Source organism: Podarcis tiliguerta (assembly GCF_965153285.1).
Source record: "Podarcis tiliguerta genome assembly, chromosome: 16".
NCBI classification, from domain to species: domain Eukaryota; kingdom Metazoa; phylum Chordata; class Lepidosauria; order Squamata; family Lacertidae; genus Podarcis; species Podarcis tiliguerta.
In genome coordinates this window covers 41422771-41450597 of record NC_139549.1, presented here as the reverse complement: position 1 = coordinate 41450597, position 27827 = coordinate 41422771, and the positions used below count along the sequence as shown (strand labels likewise).

At 51.6% G+C, this 27827-nt stretch overlaps 1 protein-coding gene across 1 annotated transcript in view; it reads right to left on the bottom strand.

Moving 5' to 3' along the window:
* Positions 1-20475: 20475 nt before the first annotated feature.
* TTC28 (tetratricopeptide repeat domain 28) overlaps positions 20476-27827 on the bottom strand; it is a gene marked incomplete at its 5' end in the record, with an annotated part of 106119 nt that continues 98767 nt past the window's right edge. The window contains 8 exon segments of the mRNA XM_083418970.1: positions 20476-24324; positions 24786-24893; positions 25022-25151; positions 25450-25473; positions 25676-25752; positions 25881-26112; positions 26317-26441; positions 27050-27770. Coding sequence (XP_083275096.1) covers positions 22670-24324; positions 24786-24893; positions 25022-25151; positions 25450-25473; positions 25676-25752; positions 25881-26112; positions 26317-26441; positions 27050-27770 — 3072 coding nt within the window. The 3' untranslated portion in view covers positions 20476-22669.

The following is a 27827-nucleotide window of genomic DNA, read 5'->3' as shown; positions in this document are numbered from 1 at the left end:
GATCATCGCTACTGACATATAGGAATGGAAGCATCAGCCAAGGTCTTTTATTATTATTACTTAAAATAATTTTATTGAACAACAAAAACAGACAATAAAGAATTCTCCCTTCCCAACCTGTAAATCCAGGGGCAAAAATTGTAATTGGACTCGCTGCAGAACAAGATACTTAAAAGCTGTCACCTTTTAAGCATTGTGTCCAGCTCAAGAGAAGTCATAGCACTACTCTGTTCTGCCTTGTTCAAACCCCAGCTGGAGTCCTGTGTCAAGTTCTGGGCACCACAATTTAAGAAGGATGTTGACAAGCTGGAAGGTGTGCAGAGGACAACCAAGATGATCAAGGGTCTGGAAACCAAGCCTTATGAGGAACGCTTGAAGGAGCTGGGTATGTTTAGCCTGGAAAAGAGGAGACTGAGAGCCATCTTCAAATATCTCAACGGCTGTCATATGGAAGAGGGAACAAGTATGTTTTCTCCTGCTCTGGAGGGTAGGACTGAAACCAATTGTTTCAAGTTACAAGAAAGGAGATTCCAACTAAACATCAGGAAGACCTTCCTGATGTTAAGACCTGATGTGACATTTTCGAGCACAATTGAAAATGCTGGTGCTGACCTTTAAAGCCCTAAACGGCCTCGGCCTCAGTATCCCTGAAGGAGCATCTCCACCCCCATCATTCGGCCCAGACACTGAGGTCTTCTTCCAAGGGTCTTCTTGCAGTTCCCTCACTGCGAGATGTGAAGTTTCAGGAAACCAGGCAGAGGGCCTTCTCAGTAGTGGCACCCACCCTGTAGAACACCCACCCTTCAGATGTCAAGGAGATAAAGACCTACACAACTTTTAGAAAACATCTGAAGGCATTCCTGTATCAGGAAGGTTTTTAATTTGTACCCACTCAGATGGGTAGAGAACAAATATTAAAAGTGTTATTGTTATTGTTATTATTCCTTGGAAGGTGGGGGACTCTCCTTCATTGGAGGCTTCTAAATAGAGGTTGGGTGGCAATCTGTCAGGGTTTGTTTAGATGCCTCACAGTTTTTCTTGTTGGAATTGTTTGTGATTGTGTCTTCAATATCGCACATTAAAGTTTCTTAAGGTTTCTTGAACTCCCATCCTTCATAGATTCCCTTCTCTGAATATTACTGACCATATGATATCATCTAGTGGTTCCTTAAGGTTTTTTAAAATCAGCCTTCTTAATGTGTGTGTCTGACTACACTCTGCTTTCCCTTCTCTGTATAATGAACCCCAAGAGCACATGATCACTTATTCCCAAGGTTACCAGTACTTAGAATCATAGAATCATAGAATCATAGAATCATAGAGTTGGAAGAGACCACAAGGGCCATCGAGTCCAACCCCCTGCCAAGCAGGAAACACCATCAGAGCACTCCTGACATATGGTTGTCAAGCCTCTGCTTAAAGACCTCCAAAGAAGGAGACTCCACCACACTCCTTGGCAGCAAATTCCACTGTCAAACAGCTCTTACTGTCAGGAAGTTCTTCCTAATGTTTAGGTGGAATCTTCTTTCTTGTAGTTTGGATCCATTGCTCCGTGTCCGCTTCTCTGGAGCAGCAGAAAACAACCTTTCTCCCTCCTCTATGTGACATCCTTTTATATATTTGAACATGGCTATCATATCACCCCTTAACCTCCTCTTCTCCAGGCTAAACATGCCCAGCTCCCTTAGCCGTTCCTCATAAGGCATCGTTTCCAGGCCTTTGACCATTTTGGTTGCCCTCCTCTGGACACGTTCCAGTTTGTCAGTGTCCTTCTTGAACTGTGGTGCCCAGAACTGGACACAGTACTCCAGGTGAGGTCTGACCAGAGCAGAATACAGTGGCACTATAACTTCCCCTGATCTAGATGCTATACTCCTATTGATGCAGCCCAGAATTGCATTGGCTTTTTTAGCTGCCGCGTCACACTGTTGGCTCATGTCAAGTTTGTGGTCAACCAAGACTCCTAGATCCTTTTCACATGTACTGCTCTCAAGCCAGGTGTCACCCATCTTGTATTTGTGCCTCTCATTTTTTTTGCCCAAGTGCAATACTTTACATTTCTCCCTGTTAAAATTCATCTTGTTTGTTTTGGCCCAGTCCTCTAATCTGTCAAGGTCGTTTTGAAGTGTGATCCTGTCCTCTGGGGTGTTAGCCACTCCTCCCAGTTTGGTGTCATCTGCAAATTTGATCAGGATGCCCTTGAGTCCATCATCCAAGTCGTTGATAAAGATGTTGAATAAGACCGGGCCCAAGACAGAACCCTGTGGCACCCCACTAGTCACTCTTCTCCAGGATGAAGAGGAACCATTGATGAGCACCCTTTGGGTCCGGTCAGTCAGCCAGTTACAAATCCACTGAGTGGTAGCATAGTCAAGACCGCATTTTACCAGCTTCTTTACAAGAATATCATGGGGCACCTTGTCAAATGCCTTGCTGAAATCAAGGTAGGCTACATCCACTGCGTTCCCTTCATCTACCAGGCTTGTAATTCTGTCAAAAAATGAGATCAGGTTCGTCTGACATGACTTATTTTTCAGAAATCCATGCTGATTATTGGTGATCACAGCATTCCTTTCTAGGTGCTCACAGATTGTTTGCTTAATGATCTGCTCCAGAATCTTCCCTGGTATTGATGTCAGACTGACTGGGCAGTAATTATTTGGGTCCTCTCTTTTCCCCTTTTTGAAAATAGGGACAACATTTGCCCTCCTCCAGTCTGCTGGGACTTCGCCTGTTCTCCAGGAATTCTCAAAGATGATTGCCAGTGGTTCTGAGATCACATCTGCCAGTTCTTTTAATACTCTTGGATGCAGTTCATCTGGCCCTGGAGACTTGAATACATCTAAACTAGCCAAGTATTCTTGTACTATCTCCTTAGTTATTCTGGGCTGTGTTTTCTCTGCTGAATAATTTGCTCCAAATTCTTCAGGTCGGGCATTGTTTTCTTTATCTGAGAAGACTGAGGCAAAGAAGGCATTGAGGAGTTCAGCCCTTTCTGTGTCCCCTATTTGCATTTCACCATCTTCTCCTCTGAGTAACCCCACTGTTTCTTTGTTCTTCCTTTTGCTACGAACATACCCATAAAAGCCTTTTTTGTTGCTTTTAACCTCTCTAGCAAGCCTGAGTTCATTCTGTGCTTTAGCTTTTCTGACTTTGTGTCTACACGTGCTGGCTATTTGTTTGAATTCCTCTTTGATGGTTTCCCCCCTTTTCCATTTTTTGTACACATCCTTTTTTAATCTTAACTCAGTTAAAAGTTCTTTAGATAGCCACCCTGGCTTCTTTAGGCACCTTCCATGTTTCCGTCTCATTGGTATTGCCTGAAGTTGTGCTTTTACTATCTCTCTCTTAACAAACTCCCAGCCATCATGAACTCCCTTTCCTTTTAGTATTACTGTCCATGGGATCTCACCCAGCACTTCCCTAAGTTTTATGAAGTCGGCTTTCTTAAAGTCAAGAAATTGAGTCCTAGTATGCTTGGCTGCTCCTTTCCGTTGTATAGTAAACTTCAGAAGAGCATGATCACTTGCGCCTAATGATCCTTCCACTTCTACCCCATTAACCAGGTCATCGACATTGGTTAGGACCAGATCTAAAATGGCTGTTCCTCTTGTTGCTTCTCCCACTTTCTGGACAATGAAGTTGTCTGCAAGGCCAGTGAGGAATCTGTTTGACCTTATGCTCTTGGCTGAGTTTGACATCCAACAAATATCTGGGTAATTGAAGTCCCCCATTACTACTATCTCCCTTCCTTTTGCATGCTTGGCCATCTGTTCCAGGAAGGCAGCATCTATGTCCTCCGTTTGGCTTGGGGATCTATAGTAAACTCCCACAATGAGGTCACTGTTATTCTTCTCTCCCTTAATTTTGACCCAAATGCTCTCACTTTGGCTTTGAGGTTCTAAATCTTGGATCTCTTCACAGGTATACACATCCCTGACATATAACGCCACCCCTCCTCCTTTCTTGTCTGGTCTGTTTCTCTGAAATAGATTGTATCCCTCCATTTTTACATTCCAATCGTGGGACTTATCCCACCAGGTTTCAGTGATGCCTATTATGTCATATTTAGTTTGCTGTACCAAGAGCTCAAGCTCATCTTGTTTATTTCCCATGCTTTGTGCATTAGTGTACAGACATTGAAGTCCATTAGTCATTCCCCCGTGTCTCTTATTTAAGGATTTTTTCCTCCCACCACTAGGTCTGCTTGCTGTTTGCTCCATTTGGTCTATGACATTTGGATGATCATCTTCATCAATTGATAGACTCCTACCTTCAGGAGCACTGTCTCCCTCCCCCACATTAGTCAGTTTAAAGCCCTCCTGATGAGGTTTCTGAGTTTTTTGGCAAAAACATTCCTCCCAACCGTTGTGAGGTGCAGCCCATCGCTTGCCAGAAGTCCATCTTCAAGAAACTGCAGTCCGTGATCTAAGAATCCAAACCGTTCCTGTTGCGAAGCCAGCTGTTTACTTCCACTATTTTCCCCTCTCTCCCTATCAGTCCCTCCTTGTTGGTGAGGACCAGGTCCAAGAGAGGTGGCACCCACCCTTGTTGCTTCTTCCACCTTTGGGGAAATGAAAAGTTCAGTGAGGTGTTATGGTTCTAGGGATTGCTTGTGCGTAAATTGCCTTCACTCGTGGTGGTCTGGCATGGCTGAACCCCTTCCTGACAGAGCAGCCTCTATCTCGTGGGTGCTTCAGTCGCTGGCAGAATCCGTCAGTGGGCGTTTCTTAAACCTTCTCCAGCATAAGAACTCTTTTACTCCCAGTCTCCTCCCTCTCTCCCTGCGTGACAACTTTCTACGCAATGTGGGAGCTGGCAAGGGAGTACTGGTTCCTTCTCCGCTTGTCTCTTGCGCAGAGTCTTGGAGCCACCTCTCCGCTTCCTCTATCTCCTCCCCTTCTCCACTGGTGCTACGCTGATTTCCTTCCCCAGCTTGCGGGCTACCCCTCCCTCTGCTGGAAGCTTCTCTGCCATCATCCTGGAGCCTTCTCAGCTCCTCCTCCTCCTCCGATGGCAGTTCCCTGACATCCACCTCCCCCCCAGGACCCCCTCCACCCCCCGGCCCGACCATTTGACCTACCCTCGTCACTATTCTCGGCCGACGATGCGGGGAATCCCCAAAAGGAGCTGTCGTCATCCCTGATGATTCAAACCCTGCTTCCCACCCACCTCTGCACCTCTCCGTGGGTGGAACCCCCCAGTTAGCTTCTTCTTCTTCGGACACCCCCCCTCCCTCCTCCCCGGAGGCCGGGAAGCCGACAAAGTCCTCCTCGTCGTCGGTGGTGCCAAACTCCTCCTCCCAGAACCTCACTGGCGGTTTGGGTTTCCTCGGGAACAGGTGGTGGAACTCTTCCACAAGGTACTCATCCTTGACTGCCTCTGCCGGGACCCACGTGTTCTCTGACTCGGGTTCCCCTTCCCAGGCTACCAAATACTCCACCTGGCGGCCTCGCCACCTGGAATCGAGTATTTCCATAGCTCGCATTTGGTGTTCCCTTTCCTCCACCTGCGGGTGGTTGGTGCTCCTTCCCCTCTGCCCTGGAAACTCCCACCCCTCCCTGTACAGCGAGAGTAGAGACCTATGGAACACAGGGTGTATTTTCATGCTGTTGGGCAGTTTGAGTTTGAATGCCACCGGGTTCACCTGCTGTGTTAACTCAAAAGGCCCCAGTCTCCTTGGTTGCAATTTTTTGCATCCTCCCTTTAGGGGTAACCCTTTGGTTGACAACCACACCCGGTCTCCCACCCATATGGTTTCGCCTTCCCTGCGGTGCTTATCAGCTTGCCTTTTGTACACCTCCTTCGCCCTCTCCAAATTCCACCTGAGTTGTTGATGCAAGGCCTCCATTTCTTCCACGAGCTGTTCCGCCGCTGGTACACTCCATCCTTCCTCCGCCCTCCCTGGGAAGGCCCTGGGGTGGCACCCATAGTTGGCCATGAATGGGCTCATACCCGTGGATACATGCTCGGCGTTGTTATATGCAAACTCCGCCAACGCCAACTTCTCTACCCAATCGTTCTCCCTTTCCCCTACGTAGCACCGCAGGTATTGTTGGAGGATCCCGTTTGCTCTTTCTGCCTGCCCGTTGGTTTCTGGGTGTCGTGCCGTCGAGAACCCCACCTCGACCTGCAACAAGCTCATGAGCTTCCTCCAGAACCGGGAAGTAAATTGTTTCCCGCGATCGGAGATGACCCTCGTGGGAGCGCCATGCAGTCTGAAGACGTGCTCCACAAACAACTTGGCCGTTTCCTCTGCTGTTACTGCGTGGGAGCAGGCTATGAAATGGCACATCTTGGTCAGGAGATCGACTACCACCATGACTGCTGTTTTCCCCCTGGACTTGGGCAAATCCGTCATGAAATCAATGGACACCACCTCCCAGGGTTTTCCCGGTGTGGGTCCCGCCGGAGCCGCCCTCTCTCCCTTGGCCCTTTGACAGTGGTCGCACCCCCGCACATATTCCCGTATGTCTTCCCTTACCCTTGGCCACCAGAAGTCCCGGGTGACCAGCAGCATGGTCTTGTGCTGTCCAAAATGACCCGCTGTGGGGTTGTCATGGAGTTGCTTGAGCACCCTTCCCCTTAGGTTTTCCCCTGGAACATACAGTGCCCCCCTGTAATACAACAACCCTCCCTTTTCTTCAAACCCCCCATGGTTCTCCCTTCCTTCTCGGAGTTCTCCGATTTTTGTTTGGGCGAACTCGTCATTTCGAGTGAGTTCCCCCAGCTCCCTTTTACCCACCAACGCTCCCCCGCACACCCACCGGTCCTCGGGGATGACATGTCGTATCTCAGGGGGTCCCTCTCCGTCCATGTACTCCGGCTTACGGGAGAGCGCATCTGCTCGTATGTTTTCCTTTCCCGGTATGTACCGGATTTCAAAGGAAAACTTGGAGAATTCCTGCGCCCATCGAATCTGTCTCTGGTTGAGTACTCGCGCTGTCCTCCAGTATTCTAAGTTCTTGTGGTCAGTGCAGACCTGAATCTTGTGTTGCGCCCCTATCAATAGATGCCTCCACTGTCGGAACGCCGCATAGATCGCCAGCAGTTCTCGGTCATATACGGTATAGTTCTGCTCCGATTTGCTCAACTTCCTCGAGAAAAATGCACACGGTCTCCACTCCTCTTCGGCCCCTTCCCGTAAGAGAAGGACCGCTCCAATGGCTCGGTCGGACGCGTCGGTTTCCAACCTCATGGGCTTTGTCAGGTCCACATGCAGAAGCTGCTCCTCCGAGGCGAATGCCTCCTTCAGCCTTTCAAAGGACCGCTGGGCGCTTTCTGTCCAGACAAATTTCTTCTTGCTGCTGAGGCAATCGGTGATTGGCGCTGTCAGGTGGGCGAAGTTCTTGATGAACTTCCTGTAGAAGTTACTGAACCCCAGGAACCTCTGCACGTCTTTCCGGGTTTTGGGTGCCTTCCACTCCAGCACTGCTTGCACCTTGCTCGGGTCCATGGCCAGCCCCTTGTCCGACAACCAGTACCCCAGAAATTCGACTTCTCTGGCATGGAACTGGCACTTTTCCAGCTTAACCCACAGCTGATGCTTATGCAGTCTCTTTAGCACTTCCCGGACGTCCCTGACATGTTGCTCCTCATTGTCCGAATAGATTAAAACGTCATCCAGGAAAGCCACACAGTTCTTGAACAGCAGGGGACCCAGCACGTGGTGCATAAACGCTTGAAAGCAGGCGGAGCCTGATTGTAATCCAAAAGGCATAACTAAGTACTCAAACGCCCCCAGTGGGGTGAACATGGTGGTTTTCCATTCGTCCCCTTCCCTTATTCTAATCAGATTGTACGCTCCCCGGAGATCCAGTTTGGTAAAAAAATTTCCCCGCCTCACTTGCGTTAAAATGTCGTCAATCCTGGGCATGGGGAAGGTCACTGGTTCAGACACCAAGTTGAGCGCCCTATAATCACAAACTAGTCTGGGTTGTTTTGTCTCCTTTTTGTCCACAAAGAACACGGGACTGCCCCCCACCGCCTTTGATTCTCTTATGAACCCTCTCTTCAGATTCTTGTCAATAAACTGCCTCAACTCCTCCATCTCCTTGTCAGACATGGCATACAATTTTCCCGTTGGTAATTGCGCCCCAGGCACCAGGTTGATTTGGCAGTCAAAGGGCCGGTGGGGGGGTAGTTTGTCCGCCTCTTTCTCGTTGAATACCTCCCTTAGGTCAGCATATTGTCTTGGCACCTCCCCTTTTGTTCCCACTGCCAGCCCAGCCACCCTGGCCACCGTCATTCGGGGTCTTTCTCCCCCCCAAACAGTGCTCCAAGCAGTACGTAGATCCAAAAGTGACTGGCTGCTGGTGCCAAGACACTACTGGGTCATGCAGGGCTAGCCAGCTCATTCCCAGTATGATTGGAGGTCCCGCTAGCGTGGCCACATGGAAGGCAATGGTTTCTGTGTGCTTGGACACCCTCATTCACATTGGGGGGTCTGATGTGTCACTTCACCTCCCAGAAGCTCCCTCCCATCTATGGTGCTCACTTGCAAGGGAAAGTCCAAAGGTAATAAATGGAGTTGATGCTCTAGGGCAAAATCCCTGCTGAAGAAGTTGCAGGAGCTGCCTGAATCCAGCAACCCTTCCACCTTGACTGGGTACCCGTTTGGGAGTTCTAGTACCACTTCAACGGCTATGGCTGCTCTGGGGGGCTCAGGTTGGGGAACTTTTATTGGTCGTTTGCCTGGCTGCTCTCTCTTTTGCTGGGCAGCCAGGCTCTTCCGTTTCCCGGCATTTGCTCAGGCTCTGGCTGTTCCTCCCCACTGGCAGCAGTTCCAGCCATTCCTGGCCACGCCTTCCTCTGAGGGCAGACCCGGGCAAAGTGCCCTGGCTGCTGACAAAGAAAGCATTTTTTTCCCGCCTTCCAATCTCTCTTCCGACCTTCCCTGGGCTTCAAAATGCTGCTGGCCCTCCCCCCGTCCACTTCCATCGGTTCCCCAGGCTGGGAAAACTCTCCTGGTATGTCAGGAATGCGGTAGTCAAGGCAACGTTCCCCTCCCTTTCCCTCGCGCTTCTCCTGAGCGCGCGTTTCCTGACGAACTCCAATGGCAAGCACAGCTTTGGTTAGTTGATCCATGTTCTGGGGACGGGGTGCCCTTGACAGTTCGTCCCTGACGCTGCCCGAGAGGCCCTCCTCAAACAGCATTTGAACAGGCTCCGCCTCCAGCGACCATCCAAGACGGTGAATTAACATAGCAAAACGTGACCAATATTCCCGGACTGATTGGCTCCCCTGCTTGCATCTCATCAGCTCTCTCCTAGTCACGCTTTGTGCTATTTCATTTGAATACATAGCATCCATTGCTTGGAAGAACTTCCTGAGATCCTTCAGGGCAGCATTCTGCATGGCCATAAGGGGCCTAATCCAGTCTCTAGCCCCGCCCTGAAGGTGCCCCACCACGTAAGCGACCCTCTCTGAGTCGTCTGCAAAATCAGCATGCTGCAGATCTAGGGCATATTCTATTTCTGTTCTGAACGCATTATAGTCCTGGGGGTCCCCCCCAAATTTCTGCACCAACCCAGGTACCTTCCTGGCGATGGGCGTGGGTCTGACCTGTGCATCCTGAGCGTGCCTTTCATCCAGCCTCGCCGTTAGGAGAGCTACATGCTGTTCCAAGTCTCGGTTTCTCTCTACCAGACTCTGTCCTCCAGCTGCGCCCTCTGGGGCTCCCTTGGTCACGCTCATGCTGTGTCTCCTCCACGCTGCGCACAAGCAACGTAAGTGACTGGCGGATTGCTGTTATGGTTCTAGGGATTGCTTGTGCATAAATTGCCTTCACTCGTGGTGGTCTGGCATGGCTGAACCCCTTCCTGACAGAGCAGCCTCTATCTCGTGGCTGCCTCAGTCGCTGGCAGAATCCGTCAGTGGGCGTTTCTTAAACCTTCTCCAGCATAAGAACTCTTTTACTCCCAGTCTCCTCCCTCTCTCCCTGCGTGACAACTTTCTACGCAATGTGGGAGCTGGCAAGGGAGTACTGGTTCCTTCTCCGCTTGTCTCTTGCACAGAGTCTTGGAGCCACCTCTCCGCTTCCTCTATCTCCTCCCCTTCTCCACTGGTGCTACGCTGATTTCCTTCCCCAGCTTGCGGGCTACCCCTCCCTCTGCTGGAAGCTTCTCTGCCATCATCCTGGAGCCTTCTCAGCTCCTCCTCCTCCTCCGATGGCAGTTCCCTGACATGAGGCAATGGAGAAATTTCTTGGACCTTACATTCTTGGCAGTTTGAGTTCCAACAGACATTGGGGAAGTTGAAGTCTCCTGTGGCTACTATTTCTCTCCTTTTTGAACATTTGGTAATCTGCTCTAGTAAGGCATCATCCAAGTCTTCAGTCTGGCTTGACGGTCTATAGCAGACACCCCCAGGAAGGTCACTGTGGTTTCTCCCCTTACAGTCTTGACCCATAAACTCTCAGTCTGCCTTCCATGCTCCTCCTGCTGCTTCCTTCTTTTTTTCCTGCCCTATTGCAGATTCCTGCAATGAGGTTATTATCCCTGGTATGTGTCTCTCTGTCCTCTGAATCCTGCCCCTCAGAGTTCACATTAAAGCTCTACTAATCAGGTTCGGGAGACTCCTAGGAAAAACATTCTTGCCAACTGCTGTGAGGTGCCAAAAGTCCTTTTCTGTGGAAGCAGAGATTGTGGATCACTGTTACTGGCAACCTTGAGATCACTGGATGGAAGAATATTTTAAATTTTTGAAAGTGAATGGGCTACCAAAAATATCACAAGAAAATAAACTTAAACTGAATAGCAGGATAACAGAACAAGAGGTTGAGAGTGCCATTCAAAACATGCAACTAGGCAAATCTCCAGGACCTGATGCAAGATACTACAAATCACTGAAAGACTGGTTAATCCAACCCTTGAAGGAAATATGTAATGAAATACTTCAGGGGGAAAAGGCTCCAGAAACGTGGAAAGAAGCTTTTGTGACTCTTATACCAAAGACAGACTCTGAAAAACATCAGCTTAGGAACTATCGGCCTATATCATTGCTTAATGTGGATTATAAAATATTTGCAGACATCTTGGCTAGAAGATTGAAGAAAGTTTTAATAGAAGAGATTCATAAAGACCAAGCAGGCTTTCTCCCAGGAAGACACCTATCAGATAATGTAAGAAATATAATTGACATTTTGGAACTTTTACAGGAAAATATAAATACAAAAGCGGCTTTGATATTTGTGGATGCGGAGAAAGCCTTTGACAACATCTCTTGGAGCTTTATGAAGAAGAATCTCCATGGCATGGGGGTAGGCCAAGAGTTTGAAAATGGTATAGGAGCAATCTATTCTGAACAAAAAGCTAAATTAATTGTTAATAATGTCTTGACAGAGGAGTTCAGAATAGAAAAAGGAACACGACAAGGTTGTCATATTTCCCCTTTGTTATTTATATCAGTCCTGGAGGTGTTGCTGAACATGATTAGAAAGGACCAATTGGTCAAAGGGATACAGGTCGGAGTGAAACAGTATAAATTAAGAGCCTTTGCAGATGACCTGGTTTTGACGTTACAGGAGCCAGAATCTAGTGTGAAAAAGGTTTTAGAACTGATTCAAGAATTTGGCCAATTGGCAGGTTTTAAATTAAATAAAACAAAAACTAAGGTTTTGACAAAAAATTTAACAGGAATTGAAAATGAAAGGTTTCAGAAGGAGACAGGCTTGACAGTGGTGAAAAAAGTAAAATATTTGGGAATTATTATGACTGCAAAAAATGGGAACCTATTTAAGGATAACTATGATAAATGCTGGACGGAGATAAAAAAGGATCTAGATATATGGTCTAATTTGAAACTCTCACTTTTAGGACGTATTGCCGTGATTAAGATGAATGTATTGCCAAGAATGTTATTCTTATTCCAGACATTGCAGATTATTGACTGTTTCAAGAAGTGGCAGAAAGACATATCTAGATTTGTCTGGCAGGGCAAAAAGCCAAGAATAAAATTTAAAATATTAACTGATGCAAAGGAAAGAGGGGGCTTTGCCCTGCCGGACTTAAAACTTTATTATGAAGCAGCAGCTTTCTGCTGGTTGAAAGAATGGCTACTTCTTGAAAATACAGATGTACTGGATTTAGAAGGTTTTAACAATGCATTTGGTTGGCATGCTTACCTATGGTACGACAAGGTTAAAGTGCATAGAATGTTCAAAATTCACATTGTCAGAAAAGCATTGTTTAATGTGTGGATTAGATATAAGGATCTCTTGGAAAACAAAACTCCAAGGTGGTTGTCTCCAATGGAAGCGAAAGCTTTAAAGAAACTCAATATGGAGGCCAGCTGGCCAAAATATTGGGAAATTTTAGAACAAGATGGAGATAAATTGAAACTACAGAGTTTTGATAAATTAAAAAGCAAAGTCCGAGATTGGCTCCATTATTATCAAATAATGGAGGTGTTTAAAATGGATAGAAAAATTGGCTTCCAGGTGGAAAAATCAAAATTGGAAACAGAACTGTTAGAACCCAAAACAAAAATATTGTCAAGAATGTATAACCTGCTGCTGAAATGGAATACACAGGATGAGGAAGTGAAATCAGCAATGATTAAGTGGGCACAAGATGTTGGTCACAATATAATGTTTGCTGACTGGGAAAGGTTATGGACCACTGGAATTAAGTTTACGGCAAGTAATGCCTTAAGAGAGAATATAATGAAAATGATCTACAGATGGTACATGACACCAGTCAAGCTAGCAAAAATTTATCATATGCCTGATAATAAATGTTGGAAATGTAAAGAATCTGAAGGTACTTTCTTTCACCTCTGGTGGACGTGCCCAAGGATTAAGTCCTTCTGGGAGATGATTTATAATGAATTGAAAAAAGTGTTTAAATACACATTTCGAAAGAACCCAGAAGTCTTTCTCCTGGGTATGGTCAACCAACAGGTTCAGATGAAGGACAGGACTTTTTTCATGTATGCCACAACAGCAGCAAGAACACTCATTGCACAATATTGGAAGGCGCAAGAACTACCCACGCTGGAAGAATGGCAGATGAAGGTTATTGACTATATGGAACTAGCAGAAATGACTGGCAGAATCAGAGACCAGGGAGAAGAGACGGTGAAGGAAGATTAGAGGAAGTTTAAAGATTATTTACAGAAGCACTACAAGATAAAGAATGTCTGAGGACAATAGACTGAATTTAAATGAATATTAGTATAAAAATTTAATGATTAAGAAAGACTAATATCTAAAGACATACGGAAATGTAATTATGTTAAGATATTAAGATTAAATTGAACCAAAGATATGCCAGAGGGAAAGAATTTACTGTCAGAATATAAGATCTAGAATACAGAGTGGGAAGGTCTGGGGAAGTCGCAGACCCAGGTTAATGCTAAATAACGTAAAGACACAATGATCGTTTTTAATTATTTCTTTTATTCTCTTTCTTTTGTATACTGTATTGTATATTGCTTGTGTGTGTTGTTTTTATTTTTCTGTTTGTATCTGTTTGTTTGTATTGTCAGTTTATTGATTGTGAAAATAAAAATATTATAAAAAAACAAAAACAAAAAAGGAAGAATATTTTAAATTGTAATTGTTTTTAGAACTTTTTAATTGCTTCAGAATGCTTTTCTTTTTTTAAGTGTATTTGTTTGCCACACTGAGCTCCTTGGGAAGAAAGGGATATAAATTAAACAAATACATTAAATAAATAAAGTGGTGAGAGGCAGAGCACCTGTGGAATGCAAAGTTAAAGGATTTCAGCAGGAAGTTACAGGGGATGCACTGGTTGGAAATGAAGCCGTGTAACCACCCCCAAAACTTTTGCAAACAAATTTAGAAGTGGGATTGTGTGTGACCACCCAGAAAGCGTCATGAGCACCAATCAGGAATGCACAATGAATAGATTGCCTAGAAGGGCTCACAGTCTTTGAGGCATCTTGCATGGCTGCTTCTGCTCTGGAAACAGATGCAAGGCAGAGCAACTGGCAGACGTCACCGAGTGGCACAGCGGCCGTGTGGCAAGGAGCAGTAGGCCTGCCTGCAGAAGCAAAGCCTCCTTCAGAGTTGCTCAGGTGCCCCCACCTGAGTGTCACCCCCTTCCTGTGGTTTCCAGCAACTGGTATTAAGCAGCTTTACTGAAGAGCTTCCCCAACTGTGCGTCGCGACACGTTAATGTGTCGGAGGCAGTGTGTAGGTGTATCATGTGAACGCTCCCTGTGCTCCTCCAGGGGCTGGAAAGGGGTTAATTTGCTAGTAAAACTGAATTAAAGGTAAAGGTACCCCTGCCCGTACGGGCCACTCGTGACCGACTCTGGGGTTGCGCGCCCATCTCGCTTAAGAGGCCGGGGGCCAGCGCTGTCCGGGGACACTTCCAGGTCACGTGGCCAGCGTGACGAAGCTGCTCACAGTTCAAGAAGGACACTGACAAACTGGAACGTGTCCAGAGGAGGGCAACCAAAATGGTCAAAGGCCTGGAAACAATGCCTTATGAGGAACGGCTAAGGGAGCTGGGCATGTTTAGCCTGGAGAAGAGGAGGTTAAGGGGGGATATGATAGCCATGTTCAAATATATAAAAGGATGTCACCTAGAGGAGGGAGAAAGGTTGTTTTCTGCTGCTCCAGAGAAGCGGACACGGAGCAATGGATCCAAACTACAAGAAAGAAGATTCCACCTAAACATTAGGAAGAACTTCCTGACAGTAAGAGCTGTTCGACAGTGGAATTTGCTGCCAAGGAGTGTGGTGGAGTCTCCTTCTTTGGAGGTCTTTAAGCAGAGGCTTGACAACCATATGTCAGGAGTGCTCTGATGGTGTTTCCTGCTTGGACTCGATGGCCCTTGTGGTCTCTTCCAACTCTATGATTCTATGATTCTATGATTCTATGATTCTATGCTCTGGCGAGCCTGCACCAGCGCAGCACACGGAAACGCCGTTTAAAACTGAATTACCATGTCACAAAATGATGCATTCTTTAAAAAGTGTGCCACCAACATAAAAAGTTTGGAAAGCTCTGCTTTACTGCAACTACGGAAGCAGAGCAGAGCTGGAGGAAGAAATGCTTTTCAGTGCCAGTTTCTGGGAATCACAGGAGGGGAGAATGTTCTTGCATTTAGGTCCTGCTTGTGGGTTTCCTATAATAGGCATCTAGTTGGCCACTGAGACAACAGGATGCTGGACTAGATGGGCCATTGGCCTGATCCAGGAGGCTCTCCTTATCTTCTTATGGCAGCCAGTAAGAATATCCAACGAGCCAGACTGCTGAATCTGACCAAAGGCCCATCTTGGCCTGCAACCAGATCCCTTGAGGCAGTCTTATTCCAAAGGGCTAGTGCCTGTCTCCTGATACACAGCCATCCTCATGGAGGTGGACCAAAGAAGTGATTCTTCATCAGAAGAGCACACCTGAGCGCAGGTGCTCCAGAGGGTCCTCAGAGGGGCTAAGGCCCCAGAAAGATCAGCTTCTCTCCAGAGTCCATCCCAGCAGCACAGAGTTTGTATTGCAGCACAGTCCAGAATCCACAGCATCATATCATATCCATATAAGCCATATATGGTCCAGAAACACTCATGACAGCGTAGCCCCCCCCCAGGTACAAGACCACCAGGAGGCATAATGAGGGACAGGGGCAAGTCAACAGGGAGACAGAGATGCCGTTGTCTCTTGCAAGAAGGAGACTAGATATACTATGGCCTCCTAGACCACACCTGAACCCCAGCTAGTGGCAGGGAAGGAGCAGTAGGGATTGCTTACTCACGAGCAGCCCACTGACTCTGGGTCCATAGACCCCGAGCTGCTGCTCTGCAGCCTGGCCTTGAAGTGTGACACCATTATAATTAGCTGTCATTAAGTTACAATCACAGCCTGACTCATAACCCTTTTCTTTAAGATCCGTGTTTATTTGGGGCATGTGGCCTGATACATCGAGAGACCTGTTGCCTGCTGTGGGCCTAGACGCTGCCAGGGCCGTTTTCCTCAGGCAACCACCATGTTTGCCAGTTACCCAGCTGGCTCTGCTCAGGTTCCAGACATTCGTTGGCAGAGCTCAAGGTCCGTCCGAAGGGCCCGGGTGGCAGCAGCCTTCACTAGATGGGGAGTCTGAGTGGGATTCAGCTGGCCTACTCCCCTGCAGACGGGTCGGCCTCAGGACCACAGTGTGTGGGAGGGGGACTTGCCCTTTCCTTTCTGTAGTCGCAGTGGGAATGCATCATGTGTGCCTTCAGTTGATTGGGATAAATGAGTATCAAAACCCACTAGAACTATAGAGGAAGTGGCTTCCCTGAGTTGTGGGCAGAGGCACCATCTTTTTTACATGTTTGGGGGGGGGGCTCTGTACAATGCCCTGATGTCACACGTCATGACATGGGGCAGAGCCAAATGTGGCGGCTGCTTGGCCCCGGCAGCTCCTTCCACCCGTGTGCTCCTGCTTGGCTTCTCCACACCAGGCCACACGGTAGGAAGCTGCAAGCAAGAGGGGGAGGAGAGATGGGCAGTGGTGGGTGCAGGTGGGGCAGGAGAAGTACTGAGGGGGCTGGGCCCCCAGAGGAAAAGAATTTGGGTACCCAAGTCCCATAGAGTAACTTGGCACATATAGTTGAGAGTTTTAGTTCCTCTTTCCCCTCTTTCCTGCTTGCTTCTGCTGTAGCAAATAGAGGTCCCGTCTGAGCCTTGCAGCTGTGCCTGTCTTCCCTGAGGTGAGGAAAGGGCCTTCTTGGCAACACTCGTAACACCTTGTGAGCCTGCACATGTTCTGCACTTGCTCAAAAACTCTCTCCTTATATTAGGACAAAGGGGGCCCATTTATTTCAGCATCCTGTTCCCACAGTGGCTTCTTCTGGGGAGCCTACAAGCTTGACATGAATGCAACAGTGGTCCCCACACTTGCCATTCCTAGAGATGGACACCCAGGAACATTCCCTGCCTCCAGCTGCAGAGGTATGGAGGCGGATCTGAGGGACAAGTTACCTATTTCTGTAAGTATATTACAGATATGAGCATATATGGAATTGTAATTAACTTTCTTTTCTTTTGTTCAATTAAACTGTTCTTTAAAAATAAAATAAAATGATTTTTTAAACGCCAGATGTCCCCCATCTTGTATATGTGCAACTAGTTATTCCTGCTCAAGTTTGTCTCCAATGAAATTCATGTTGTTAGTTTTGGCTTCATTCTCCAGTCTGTTAGTCATCTTGAAGTCTAATTCTGTCTTCTGGGGCATTAGCTACACCTCCCAGTTTGGTGTCATCTACAAATTTGATGAGCATCTCCTCAATTCCTTTGTCCTAGTAAAAAGACATTGAACAACATGACGCCAGGACAGAACCCCGGGGCACCCCACTTGACAGTTTTTTCCAGGATGATGGGGACCTATTAGTGAGATCTTTTTGGGTTCGGTCAGTCAACCAGCTACAAATCCCCCTCAGTTTACTCATCCAGTGCACGTTTTACCAGCTTCCTCACAAGAATATCATGGGAGACTTTGTCAAAAGCCTTACTGAAACCAAGACACATTACGTCCACACAATTCCCCAATCCACCAAGCTCATAACCCCAGCCAGATGGGCGGGGTATAAATAATAAATAACTACTACTACTACTATTTAAAAAATGATTCATCTGGCATAATTTGCTTTTGAGAAATCCATGCTGGGTCTTAGTAGTCACAGCATCCTTTTCCAATTGCTCACAGTCTGACTGTTGAATTATCTGTTGAATACCTATCCTGGTATCAATGTCAAACTCACCGGTTGGTAGTTACCTGGGTCTTCTTTCCCCCCTTTTTTGAAGATGGGGACAACATTTGCCCGCCTCCAGTCTGCAGAGACCTCACCTGTTCTCCAAGAATTCTCAGAGCTGAGAGGCTCCAGATTACATCCTCAAACTCTTTAGCATCCTTGGTGCAGCTCATCAGGCCCTGGAGATCTGAATTCATTTAAAGTAGCCAAGTAGTCGCTTACCACCTATTTTCCTATCTTGGGCTTCAGCTCCTTCCTGGCATCATTAATTCTGTTATCAGCAGTTTGGACACTGCTTTCCTTTGGGGTGAAGACAGGCAAAGTAGGTACTGGGTTCTTCAACAACTCTGAGGTGGATGCCAGTTTCTATTTTGTCTTCAAGGCCCAGAACTTCGTTTCTCGTCCTCATGTGGCTCAGTTCCTCAGACTCTCTTCCGGCAAAAGTTAGTTCAGGCACAGGGATCTGTCCTAGAGCTTTCATTGTGAAGACAGGTGCAAAGGCAGCCTTCCCCTTCTCTGCGGTCTCCTCACTCTTCTTTAGTACGCCTTTGTGTCCAAGGTCATCCCAAAGCCCAGCTGCCTCCCTGGACCGTCTCCTGAAACTAATATATTCCCATTGGTGATCTTAAATGGTTTTTAGCAAAGTATTCCTCAAGTTGTTGGGTTTTTTTAAGCATCCCACACTTTCTTGCTTTCACTTCTTTTGCCAAGGTTTGTCTGCCTTTTTGTTCTCTTCACTTGGACGTGACTTTTATTTTTGAATGAAGCCTTCTTGCCTCTAAGGGTGCTTTTGACTCCAACTGTTAACCATACCAGCGTCCTCTTGGGCTCTGTAATACCTTTCCTGATCTGTGGTAGATTTTCTCACTGAGCTTCTAATCTTGTGTTTTTAAACAATTCTCAAGCACCTTGAAGAGATCTGACCTTCTTGACTTTGCCTTTTTAAGCAATACTCTCATATTGGCTAAGTTTCCTTCTTTCAGGTTAACTGGTCAACTCTGTTGCTTTTCCTGGCAATTTACATATAGATTAAATCTGGTAACACGATGGTCACCACTCCCAGTTGGTTCAACCGCATGTCTCACAGCAGGTCCTGGGCACGAAGTGCTGTGCCAATGCCTCCTAGTCTGCTCCATGGCCCCCTGTTCTAGGCCACGTCTAGGTCATTTAGGGTATCTAGAACTGTTACTTCTTTGTCGAGACTGCAACACATGCATAGCCAGTCTATGTGAGGGTAACCGATGTCAGCCATTACTGTCATTTGTTCCCCTCAATTCTTCTCAACTCCTCCTCACAATCAGCTCTGGAGATCCTGGCCCCATTTAATGCCAAGGCCTGAAAACTGCTAGAAGCATTAGGAGATGTAAGCCAGGAACCATCTGTGTGGGGTAAAACAACTCCTGCGTTTGATTGGCCTTTAAGAGAGACAGAAAGCACCATTTGTATAACTGATTTCTGTGTCCATTTCATTTCTCATTGCCTCAGAAAATGAAGCTAGTAATTAAGATACAATTTTGATCATGCTTAATAAACTTTGGTGTATTTTATTACATTTCACATGTGTGAGAGACTATTAAAGACACCCCTAGGTAATTCAGACAGCTAATTTTGTTACTAAAAAAAAAAATCTGTTTTACATTCTTTGCAATAAAATGTAATTGCATTTTCTTCTGCCTGTGCCTAGAATATGTCTCCTACACAGACATCAGCAGAGGAAGCTGCTTTCTGGATAAAGATACTTCCAGTCCACCAGCCCAGCATTTTACAGGAACTGCTACTTTAAAATACAGGTTCAGAAATATCACATGTTCCCACAGAGACAGTGAGAGCAAGTCAAGGGCTTCCGAATAAGAAAGGAACCAGGGAATGACTCCAGCAACAACTTTGTGGCAGGGCAAGACATAGGCCTTTGAAAACCCACCAGGCAACTGGGGGCAGGTGTTTGAAGGTGAGGGAATTTCCCCAGGAGCTTGGAGGCTGGAAGGTGTCGGATCTTGTCCCCAACAGGAGCTGGGGCTGTTGAGGGAGCAGCTAGCCCAAGGATGGAGAGCCTTCAGTCCACCAGGCTGTTTTTGCCAAACCATGGCCACCTGGCCCACATCTGACACCACGTGTGGGACAGGCATGGGTGTAGCTCCAAGGCAACCATTCGGAGCTTGAAGTGAACTCTCCACAGTTCCTTTGCAAGTGGGATTCATTGACAGACAGACAGCGCTTGCGGACTTCCAATGCCAACCCATCCATTGCTCTTGTTCATTTGCAGGTGCAATTTGGTGCGCAAGCATCAACATTCCATCATAACAACACCCCACCCCCTCCTGGCCCTCCAGGTGCCTTTGCGTGTGCCAGGGGCCAGAGTGGCTGCCCTTGCGAGAACAACAGGCGGCTGCCAGTTCCCCCTTGCTCAGCCTGGGGCTGCAACACAATTTCCCAGCAGAAAGCAGCCCTGGAAGGAGGAGCTGGGAGAAAGTCTGAGTGGGAGTGGAAGCAAGCTGCTGGGCTCCTCCCAAGAGGGGGCCCGATATCTGCCGGGCATCCTGTTCAATGGCCGAGTTCGAGGGGAGACATGAACCCCTCTTGCATCTTGGAGAAGGAAGCCCATGCTGGCTCAGAGGGAGAGGATGAAGGAAGGGGTGTGCCCCACAGAGTCGAGGGGCAGGACAGCCGTGGCTGCCACTCCCCACTTCCAGCTCAGCAGCCAAAGCTCCCCCACCCCCCTTTGTGCGCTGCTGGGGAGGCCAAGAGCCAGTTATGTCAGACAAGGAACACAGGAGCTGAGAGATCTCATGCTTTAATAGACACAAAGGAAATCACAAAGGAGGCGGCCAAATGCCTTAGGAATTGCAATAAAAATATGAAATTCTTTTTACATGGTAAACTTCGTAATATAAAAAGTTTAATGCTGTCTGGAAACGGGAGTTTTAATTTACAAAAAAGTCCATATAGGCCAAACATGGCAAACGCTGCATAAAGATCAGAGAGTGCAGAGGACCAGCCAGCTTTGGACAGGCGGGGAGGCAGCATGTGTCTTTGTGTGTGTGTGCCAGGATCCTCCCCACAAGAGCCCCACCTCACAGGAAGACGTGACCAAGGGGCAGAGCAGATGGACACAGGCAGGTGGGGGAGGGGCCTTTGGAAACCCACCCTCCCCAGACCTTTCCGTTCTCCAGCATGACCCTAGATTGGGCGAGGGCCTAGGCGCGGGAGGGGAGCGGGCAGCCAGCTCTGGCCAGCTCTGGGCCCCACAGAGACCAAAGCCCAGGTGGCTCAGGGACCTCTGCAGCCTGGAGTCAAATGGAAGGGCCCTCTCTTGGCGAGGGGTGTGTGTGTGAGTGTGTGTGAGTGAGTGGGGGGGGGGACTTGTACGTGGCATCACACCGAACGCTTATTGCTCACTGTGAGAAGCAGTGTTGTCACTCAGACATGCACAAACACGACAAGGAGGACGACGCACGAGGAGGGGCTCCACAGGGGACAGATTCCTGGGGTGCAAGATATGATCCTTCCTGAATTTCCCCATATAAGCGACAAACCTGGTCGATTCCTCCTCACGGGGAGCAGAGGAGTGAGGTGAGAGCCAGGGTGGGGGCAGAGGGGAGAGGCTTTGCTGAGCGTGGAACTTGAGGCCAAAGGGGCCCTGCAGGGAGCCCCCTCTTCCCCCCCCCAAGGGAAGAACTGGCATTCTGAGAAGGCTGGAGGCTGCAGCGCCTGGCACCACCAGGAAGCGGGCGGAGAAGGGTGGCAGCCCATGAAAGCACCATTGCTTAGACTTCTGCCTAAGAAGCAAGCAAGGAAGGAAGCACAGAAGCTCTGCAGGCTGCAGGGGGCGGGGCTACAGGCCCTCCCAAGATTTTGCAGAAAACCTCCTGCAGCTGCCTGCAGAGTGGCTTTGCATAGAGTAGACGAAGACCAAGAGGTGCTCCCGAGAGCTGGCACCCACAAGGGAAGAGGCTGGGCCTTGGGGGGCAGGCCCACCACACCCACCAGCCAATGGGCAGGACCCCGAAGGGTTGGGTTCCCACTGATGGGCAAGCGGCCTGCTGGGACCTGCCCTGGCTTCCCACTCTCTGGCGTCCGCCTGCGTCTCCTGGCCTGGACGAAGGCAGCTGCATAGCTTGGAAATGTGAAGAAAGAAAACCAAAGAAAGGAGAGGAACCCCAACACTTGCTCCCCATGTGCCGGCAAGCTGGGCAGCTCCTGGCAACCCCCACACTCCTGCCTTCAGAAACCCAAAGCCCCTGGCGCAGTAATAGGGATGTGGGGGAGGAAGGTGGGGAGAGGAGCAGGGGGGCCTCTCCTTTGTGCTTGGGACGCGGAGCCTGACCCAAATCAGGTGAGCAGGGGAGAGCCCCCAGGAGGCGGCAAGGTGGCAAAGGGAGGCAGGAGGCCTGGTGCCAGATGGGGGGTCCTGGACCTCCAGGCCAGCAGCTACTGCCCCAGAGCAGAGTCACGTCATTGTTTGCAGAGGACAGAGCCTGCTGTGGTTTGACTCTGCGCCAGCTCCGGCACCCAAGGGATCCTCCTGCCTGTCCCAGCCAGACGAGGTCTCCAGGTGGGGTCTGGTCATTCCAGAGAAGACCCCTGGAGGGCAGGCGACCACAAGACCACACTTGCATCTCCCAGAGAAGGGCAGTGCCAACCCACTTCTAGCAGCCCACCTCCCCAGAAGCATCGAGGCTTGTACCTCTTCACCACAGACAGCTGTTTGTGAATCTTGCCTGCCAGAACACCCTCCTCCCGCTCCAGTCCTTGGTGACTCTGGAAGCTGGTATCCGGCAACCGGGGAGGGGGGCACTGAGAGGAGGCAAGCTGCCAGCTGGCACCGATCCACAGCTCTAGCCTCTGCCCAGGCAGCTCACTGAGCGCCTGGATCCGCCTCTGCCCACCCCTCCCAGCTCGCTGCTCGAGGTTCTGCCTCGCCCAAGGCCCTGGGCTCCTGACCAGCAGAGCGGGTGGCCGGCCGGGCGCTTCAGCACTTGGAGGAGGGGAAGAAGCGTCCTGGCGACAAGAACTTGTAGCCATTCCCAGAGGGCAGCCGTGCGGGGCGCCCAGGGCCTGGGGGGCTGGTGGGGGCTGGGGCCTGTGCCGGGGGGGCCAGGGGGCTGGTGTGTCCATTGGGGGCACCCCTCTGAGGGGAAGAAAGTGGCCGAGGGGCAGACAAGTCCTTCAGCTCCAGTTTGTCGGCCCCTTCCTCCTTGCCGTGCCGCGGAGACAAGTTCAGCAAGCTGAGGACGTCCCTCCTCCCTGAGGAGCTCCGGAAGATCTTGAGGGGCCCCGTGGGGTGCTGAGGGGCGTTTTGCCAGAACATCTTTAGGTTGTGGATGGCCTGCACCTTCTCATCGATGGCGGCCATCTTGAGCTTGTCGAGGGAGGGGGCGTCGGCGGGGCTGGAGCGGGCAGAGCTGGCGGAAGAGTAGGAGAGCGCGGGTGAGGGGGTGCTGCCGGCCGGGGAGTGGTGCCCTGAGCTTGGGGAGGCGTTCCTGGGCGATTTGGAAATGTGGGTGCTGTAGGGGGAGCTGGGGTATTTGAGCCGGAAGGGTGAGGACAGCAGAGGCTGCTGCTCCCCGGGCAGGAACCCCCCCTGAGGCTCGGAGCTGGGGGAGGGCTGGCTGCTGTGGGGGCCAGCCCCTTCCTCTCGGTGGGAGGCCTCGGAGGTGGTGGGGCTGCTGTAGCCAGAGCTGACTTTCTGCAGGGAGGAGCTCCTGGCAGGGGGCTTTGGCCGGAGGGGGGCAGGGGAGGCCTGGCCCTTGTGGCCGGAGCATGGGGGCCTGCTGAAGGCGCTGGTCTCTGAGGAGCGGAAGGAGGAGGCACGCCCCGTGGGCAGCAGGGGGGCTCTGGGGAGGGGGTCCAGGCTGCTGCTGCTCTGTGCCAGCTGGCTGCTGCGTTGCAGCTGCTCCACGGCCAGGAGGTGGCTCTGCGTCTCCTCCAGGATCTTCTGGGCCAACTCGCGGGGGTCCAGCGGGGGCGCGCTCTCTTCCTGGGACTTGACGGTGCTGTCTGTCTCAGTGCTGGACTGGTCCGACTCACCAGTGTCCGAACTGGCCAGTTTCCCAACTTTTTGGAAAGGGGAGTTTGGGCTGGGAATAAGAGCCATTTTCACAGGGGAGTTGGGAGAGCTGACGCTCCCCTTGGAACTGACCGAGACCACAACGCCTCTGCCTCTGCGAGTCCGGGAGGGGTTGTGGTCAGGGGAAAAGCGCCCCCGCCTGCTGTCCTGGTAGGTCGCCAGAGGCTCGTTGCTGATGATGGAGAAGCCTTCATACTCCTCCTCATCTTCCTCCTCCTTGCTGGGGACAGCACTGCCTGGAGGCGAGAGCTGCCCGTGGGGCGGGGCAGCCCTTTGGGGATAGGCATTCTTGGGCCTCTCGAGGTCCAGGCGCCCCCTGGAGCCGCCCCCTTCCGCCACCCCACACTCGGGCTTGGAAGCAAAGCTGATGGAAGACGTGATGGAGTTGAGGCTGTAGACGGAGATGGCGTCGGAGCCCAGGCTGTCGGGGCATGGCGGGGAGAAGGGCGGGTTCTGGTAGCCCAGCGGCCCAGGGTTGGAGATGGACTGAGCAGAGGCCAGCGACTCGAGGGAGGAGGAGCTGTCCAGGCTGAGTCGTTTGGGGAGCTCCGTGGAGTCTAGAGAAAGCAGAGAGGGGCATGAAAGCCAAGGAGGCAGCAGGGGTGCTCCCTGGGGCCCAGAGAGGAACAGCCTCAAGCGCTCTTACTGGGGCTGACCCCTTGGAGCCAAGCTGTGAGTCCCCACTGCTCACCCCTCAGGAACCCCCCCCCCCCGAGGGCCACATGCTGCTGGCAGGCACCCCACCCCACCCCTCCTTTGAGGATTTGGTGCCAGTATCTCCAGCTGCTGCCGCTTGTCCTGCCGGCCACCCAGGCATGGTTGCCATTTGCCAGGCACAGTTCCAGAGCAACAGCTGAGCAAAGGAGCGGTGGCACCCCGGCCTCCTTTCCCAGCCCCTTGGTGCCCCCCGCCCAATCTCTTGGGCAGCTGCTGGAGGACATTCCCCGTGCAGGAAGCTTGTGTTCCCATGCCCACCACCCCAGCCACAAGGCGCCCCTTTCCCAGGCAGAAGCCTCACCAAAAAGCGAGAGAAGCGTCTGCAGAGCAAAGTGCATCGTCCGGCGGCTGGCCTGCTTGCCTGTCTTCAGGATCACCTCCTCCTGGCCAACTTCGCAGAGGTCGAAGCCTGCAAGCAAGACGCGGCTTAAGGCCGGGAGCCCCCAGGGAGGGGCCCAGTGGGCAGCCCCTGGAGCAGGAGGACCTGTCCTGCCCTCCCTCCCGGCTGGCACCCCAAAGGCACACCCGCTGCCTTACCTAGAGCTGCCAGGAACTCGTGGCAGCCTGGCAGTCGCCAAAGCTGGACGCTGATGGAGACCTGGATGGGGGCCAAGGAGAAATCTTGCTCCTTCTCTCCCACCTGGAGCTGCACCAGGACTTGATGGAGCTGGAGTGCAGGAGGAGGAGGAGGAGGAAGGAGAAGCAGTTAGTTAGAGGCAGGCCAACCCAGCTCGACTCTCCTCCCCCTCCCCTGCCCCCTTCCTCTCTGGAGGCCAGCCAAGGGAGGAGCAGGAGGAAGGAAAGAGCAAGGAATGTGCTGCTCCAGGGGACAGGCTGGAAAGCAAGGCGGCTGCTGCTGGTGCTGGAAAGGACACAAAGGAGGGAAGCAGAAGGCTGCCCCCCCCCACCCCAGAACTCAGGTGCAGGATGGGAGAGAGGGTTGAAGGGAGGGTTATGATACTCACCATTCCTACCATATTTTTAACAGCCTTTGGGAAGCAGAAAGGAGAATTGGGAGGGAGAGAGAGAGAGAGAGAGAGAGAGGTGTTTAGAGCCAGGAGAGGGCGTGCTCAGGCAGCAGCCTGATGGTGTCCCTTTGCAGCACGGTGGGCGTCAGGCAGCGCTCCTTGTCTGGCCCCCCGTGATCACTGCCAGAGGGGCCTCCGGGGGGGGGGGTGGCACGCCACTCACCCTGCTGATGAGCTGCTCTCCCGTCTCAGAGGCGGTGATGAGCTTGCAGAGGGCTTGAAGGGCAGCATTGGGCAAACCTGCCATGGAGAGAGGCAGAGAGGCCCCATCACTCTGGGGAAAAGCCCCGCCCTCACCCCCACCCCAGGCCCTGGGTGCCCCAGAGGGGCCCAGAGGCTGCCCTGCCCAGCCTCTGCCCGAGCCTCACCCAGCAGGGATTGGAGCGTGGTGCTGCACTGCTGGAGACGGTCCCCGGGGTCTGCGGTGGGAAAGAAGACAGCTGCGGGGAGCCCGCTGGCCGGGGGGTCCAGCCGGAAGCCCACCGCGGTCAGCAGAGCCTGCCAGCCTGGGATGCCGCCCACTTTGTTCTCCACACTCTGCTGGGAGGTGTACATGGAGTTGTGCTGCCCGCTGTGGATCCGCTGCAGGGACTTCTCAACCTATGCGCAAAGCAGAGTGTGTGAGCTCCCTCCCTGCCCCATCCCAAGCCAGAGGGAGGCTCCTGAGGGGCTCCACATGCCCCACATCCGGCGAGAGCCCCCAGAGAAGCTCAAGGCTGGAGGTGAGCGCAGCCAGCCCCTTCCTTGCCGCTTGCCTCCCCACCCACAGGCTCAGCTCCTCTGCGGCAGCGGCTGCACCCTCACCAGGTGGAGGAGGACCCGCAGGGCATCGCGCGCCCGCTCTGGGTGCTGCAGGATGTCGGTCAGGGCTTGGCCAACCAGAGAGGAAGGGCTGTTCAGTTTCACGTCGCTCCCAATCAGCATGAAGCCTGCAGCGGGGACAAGTCTCACTCTCAGGGCCTGCCCAAGGCATTTCGGCACCCGAGGCAAACCACAAAATGCTGCCCCCTCCTGCCAGGGAACAAAGGGGGAGTGAAGGTGATATGCTTTGGGAACAAGGCGGGGGCTGCAAAATCACTTGAAGTCGGAATCAGAGGCCATTGTCGGGGCAAAAGCGGCCCACTTTCAATCACGCCGGGCCAGTGCTGAGACTCCCCAAAGGCAGCCCCTGCCATTTCTTCCCAGGGGTGCACGGAGACCAGCAGCCCCTCCTACTCGCCAAGAGGCCACTTAGAGGCAGCATGGGTGGCAGATCCAACCTCCAAGGAATGTGCCATCGTTGCCATTCCTTGGAGGTGTCCCTGTGGATCCTTCCGCCTGAGGCAGTCCCTCACCTTGCCTCATGGGTGGGCTGGCCATGCTCGCCTTGCACATGGTCTCAGGGGTAAGAGCCACCCTCTCTGACCCACGGCAAGGGCAGGGCAGGGGGAGCACCCAGCCCCCCAAGCTATGCCAGCGCCACCTTCGGCTCATGACATTCACAGCCACAGTGACCTCCTGGTCTGGGGTGGGCGCCATGTTCAGGAGCCTTCCTCACCTGCCCAGTTGGAGGGGTGGGCAAACTGCTTGCTGCTCTGCACCATCTTCATGGCCTCTCCCAGTGCTGCGCTGGCCTTGAGGCCTCCAAGGAGCGCCGTGTAGAAGCTGTGGACAAACACCTTGGAAGCGGCCGTGGGCACCGGCCAGAGGGAGACCAAGACGCAGTGGGCGCCAGCCGCCAGGAAGGCTCTCGTCAGCCCAATCACGCCGTCGGCCGTGACCTTGCCGTTGGACTCCTGGTAGGAGCCCAGCACCACCAGCTTGAGAGGCAAGCGCAGGTCCAGCACGTCGGCTGCCGTGAGCAGAAACTCCTGGAGGGGCGGGCAGTCGGAGATGCTCTCTGCGTCGCTGGTGTCGTCCTGCATGCGCAGAGACTCCGGGATGGTGTAGGAGTTGCCAAAGGCACCTTTGCTGCCGGCCGCCAGGCTCTCGGCGTTGGGCGTCAGGACCAGGGCGGCCAGCTTCCACGAGACGTGGGTGGCGAAGTGGGCGCACTCGGCCTGGGCCAGGGCGCTCATCACCCGCTCCTTGGTGGCCATGCTGCCCACCAGGGGCTGGCAGCCCAGCAGCTCCGCGACTGCGTAGGCCTCCTCCTCGGCGGAGGGCATGGGCCCCCACAGCCAGCGGTCCATCACCGAGGGGGGCAGCTTGGGGTTGCCGACGACGGCAGCCATGGCAGGGGAGCTGCCGTACGCCGAGGGACCCTTCTTGGCCTGGCTCTGGAAGGGCAGAAGGAGAAGCTGTGTCATCTTCCCCAGGCCTGGACTGCTCACACC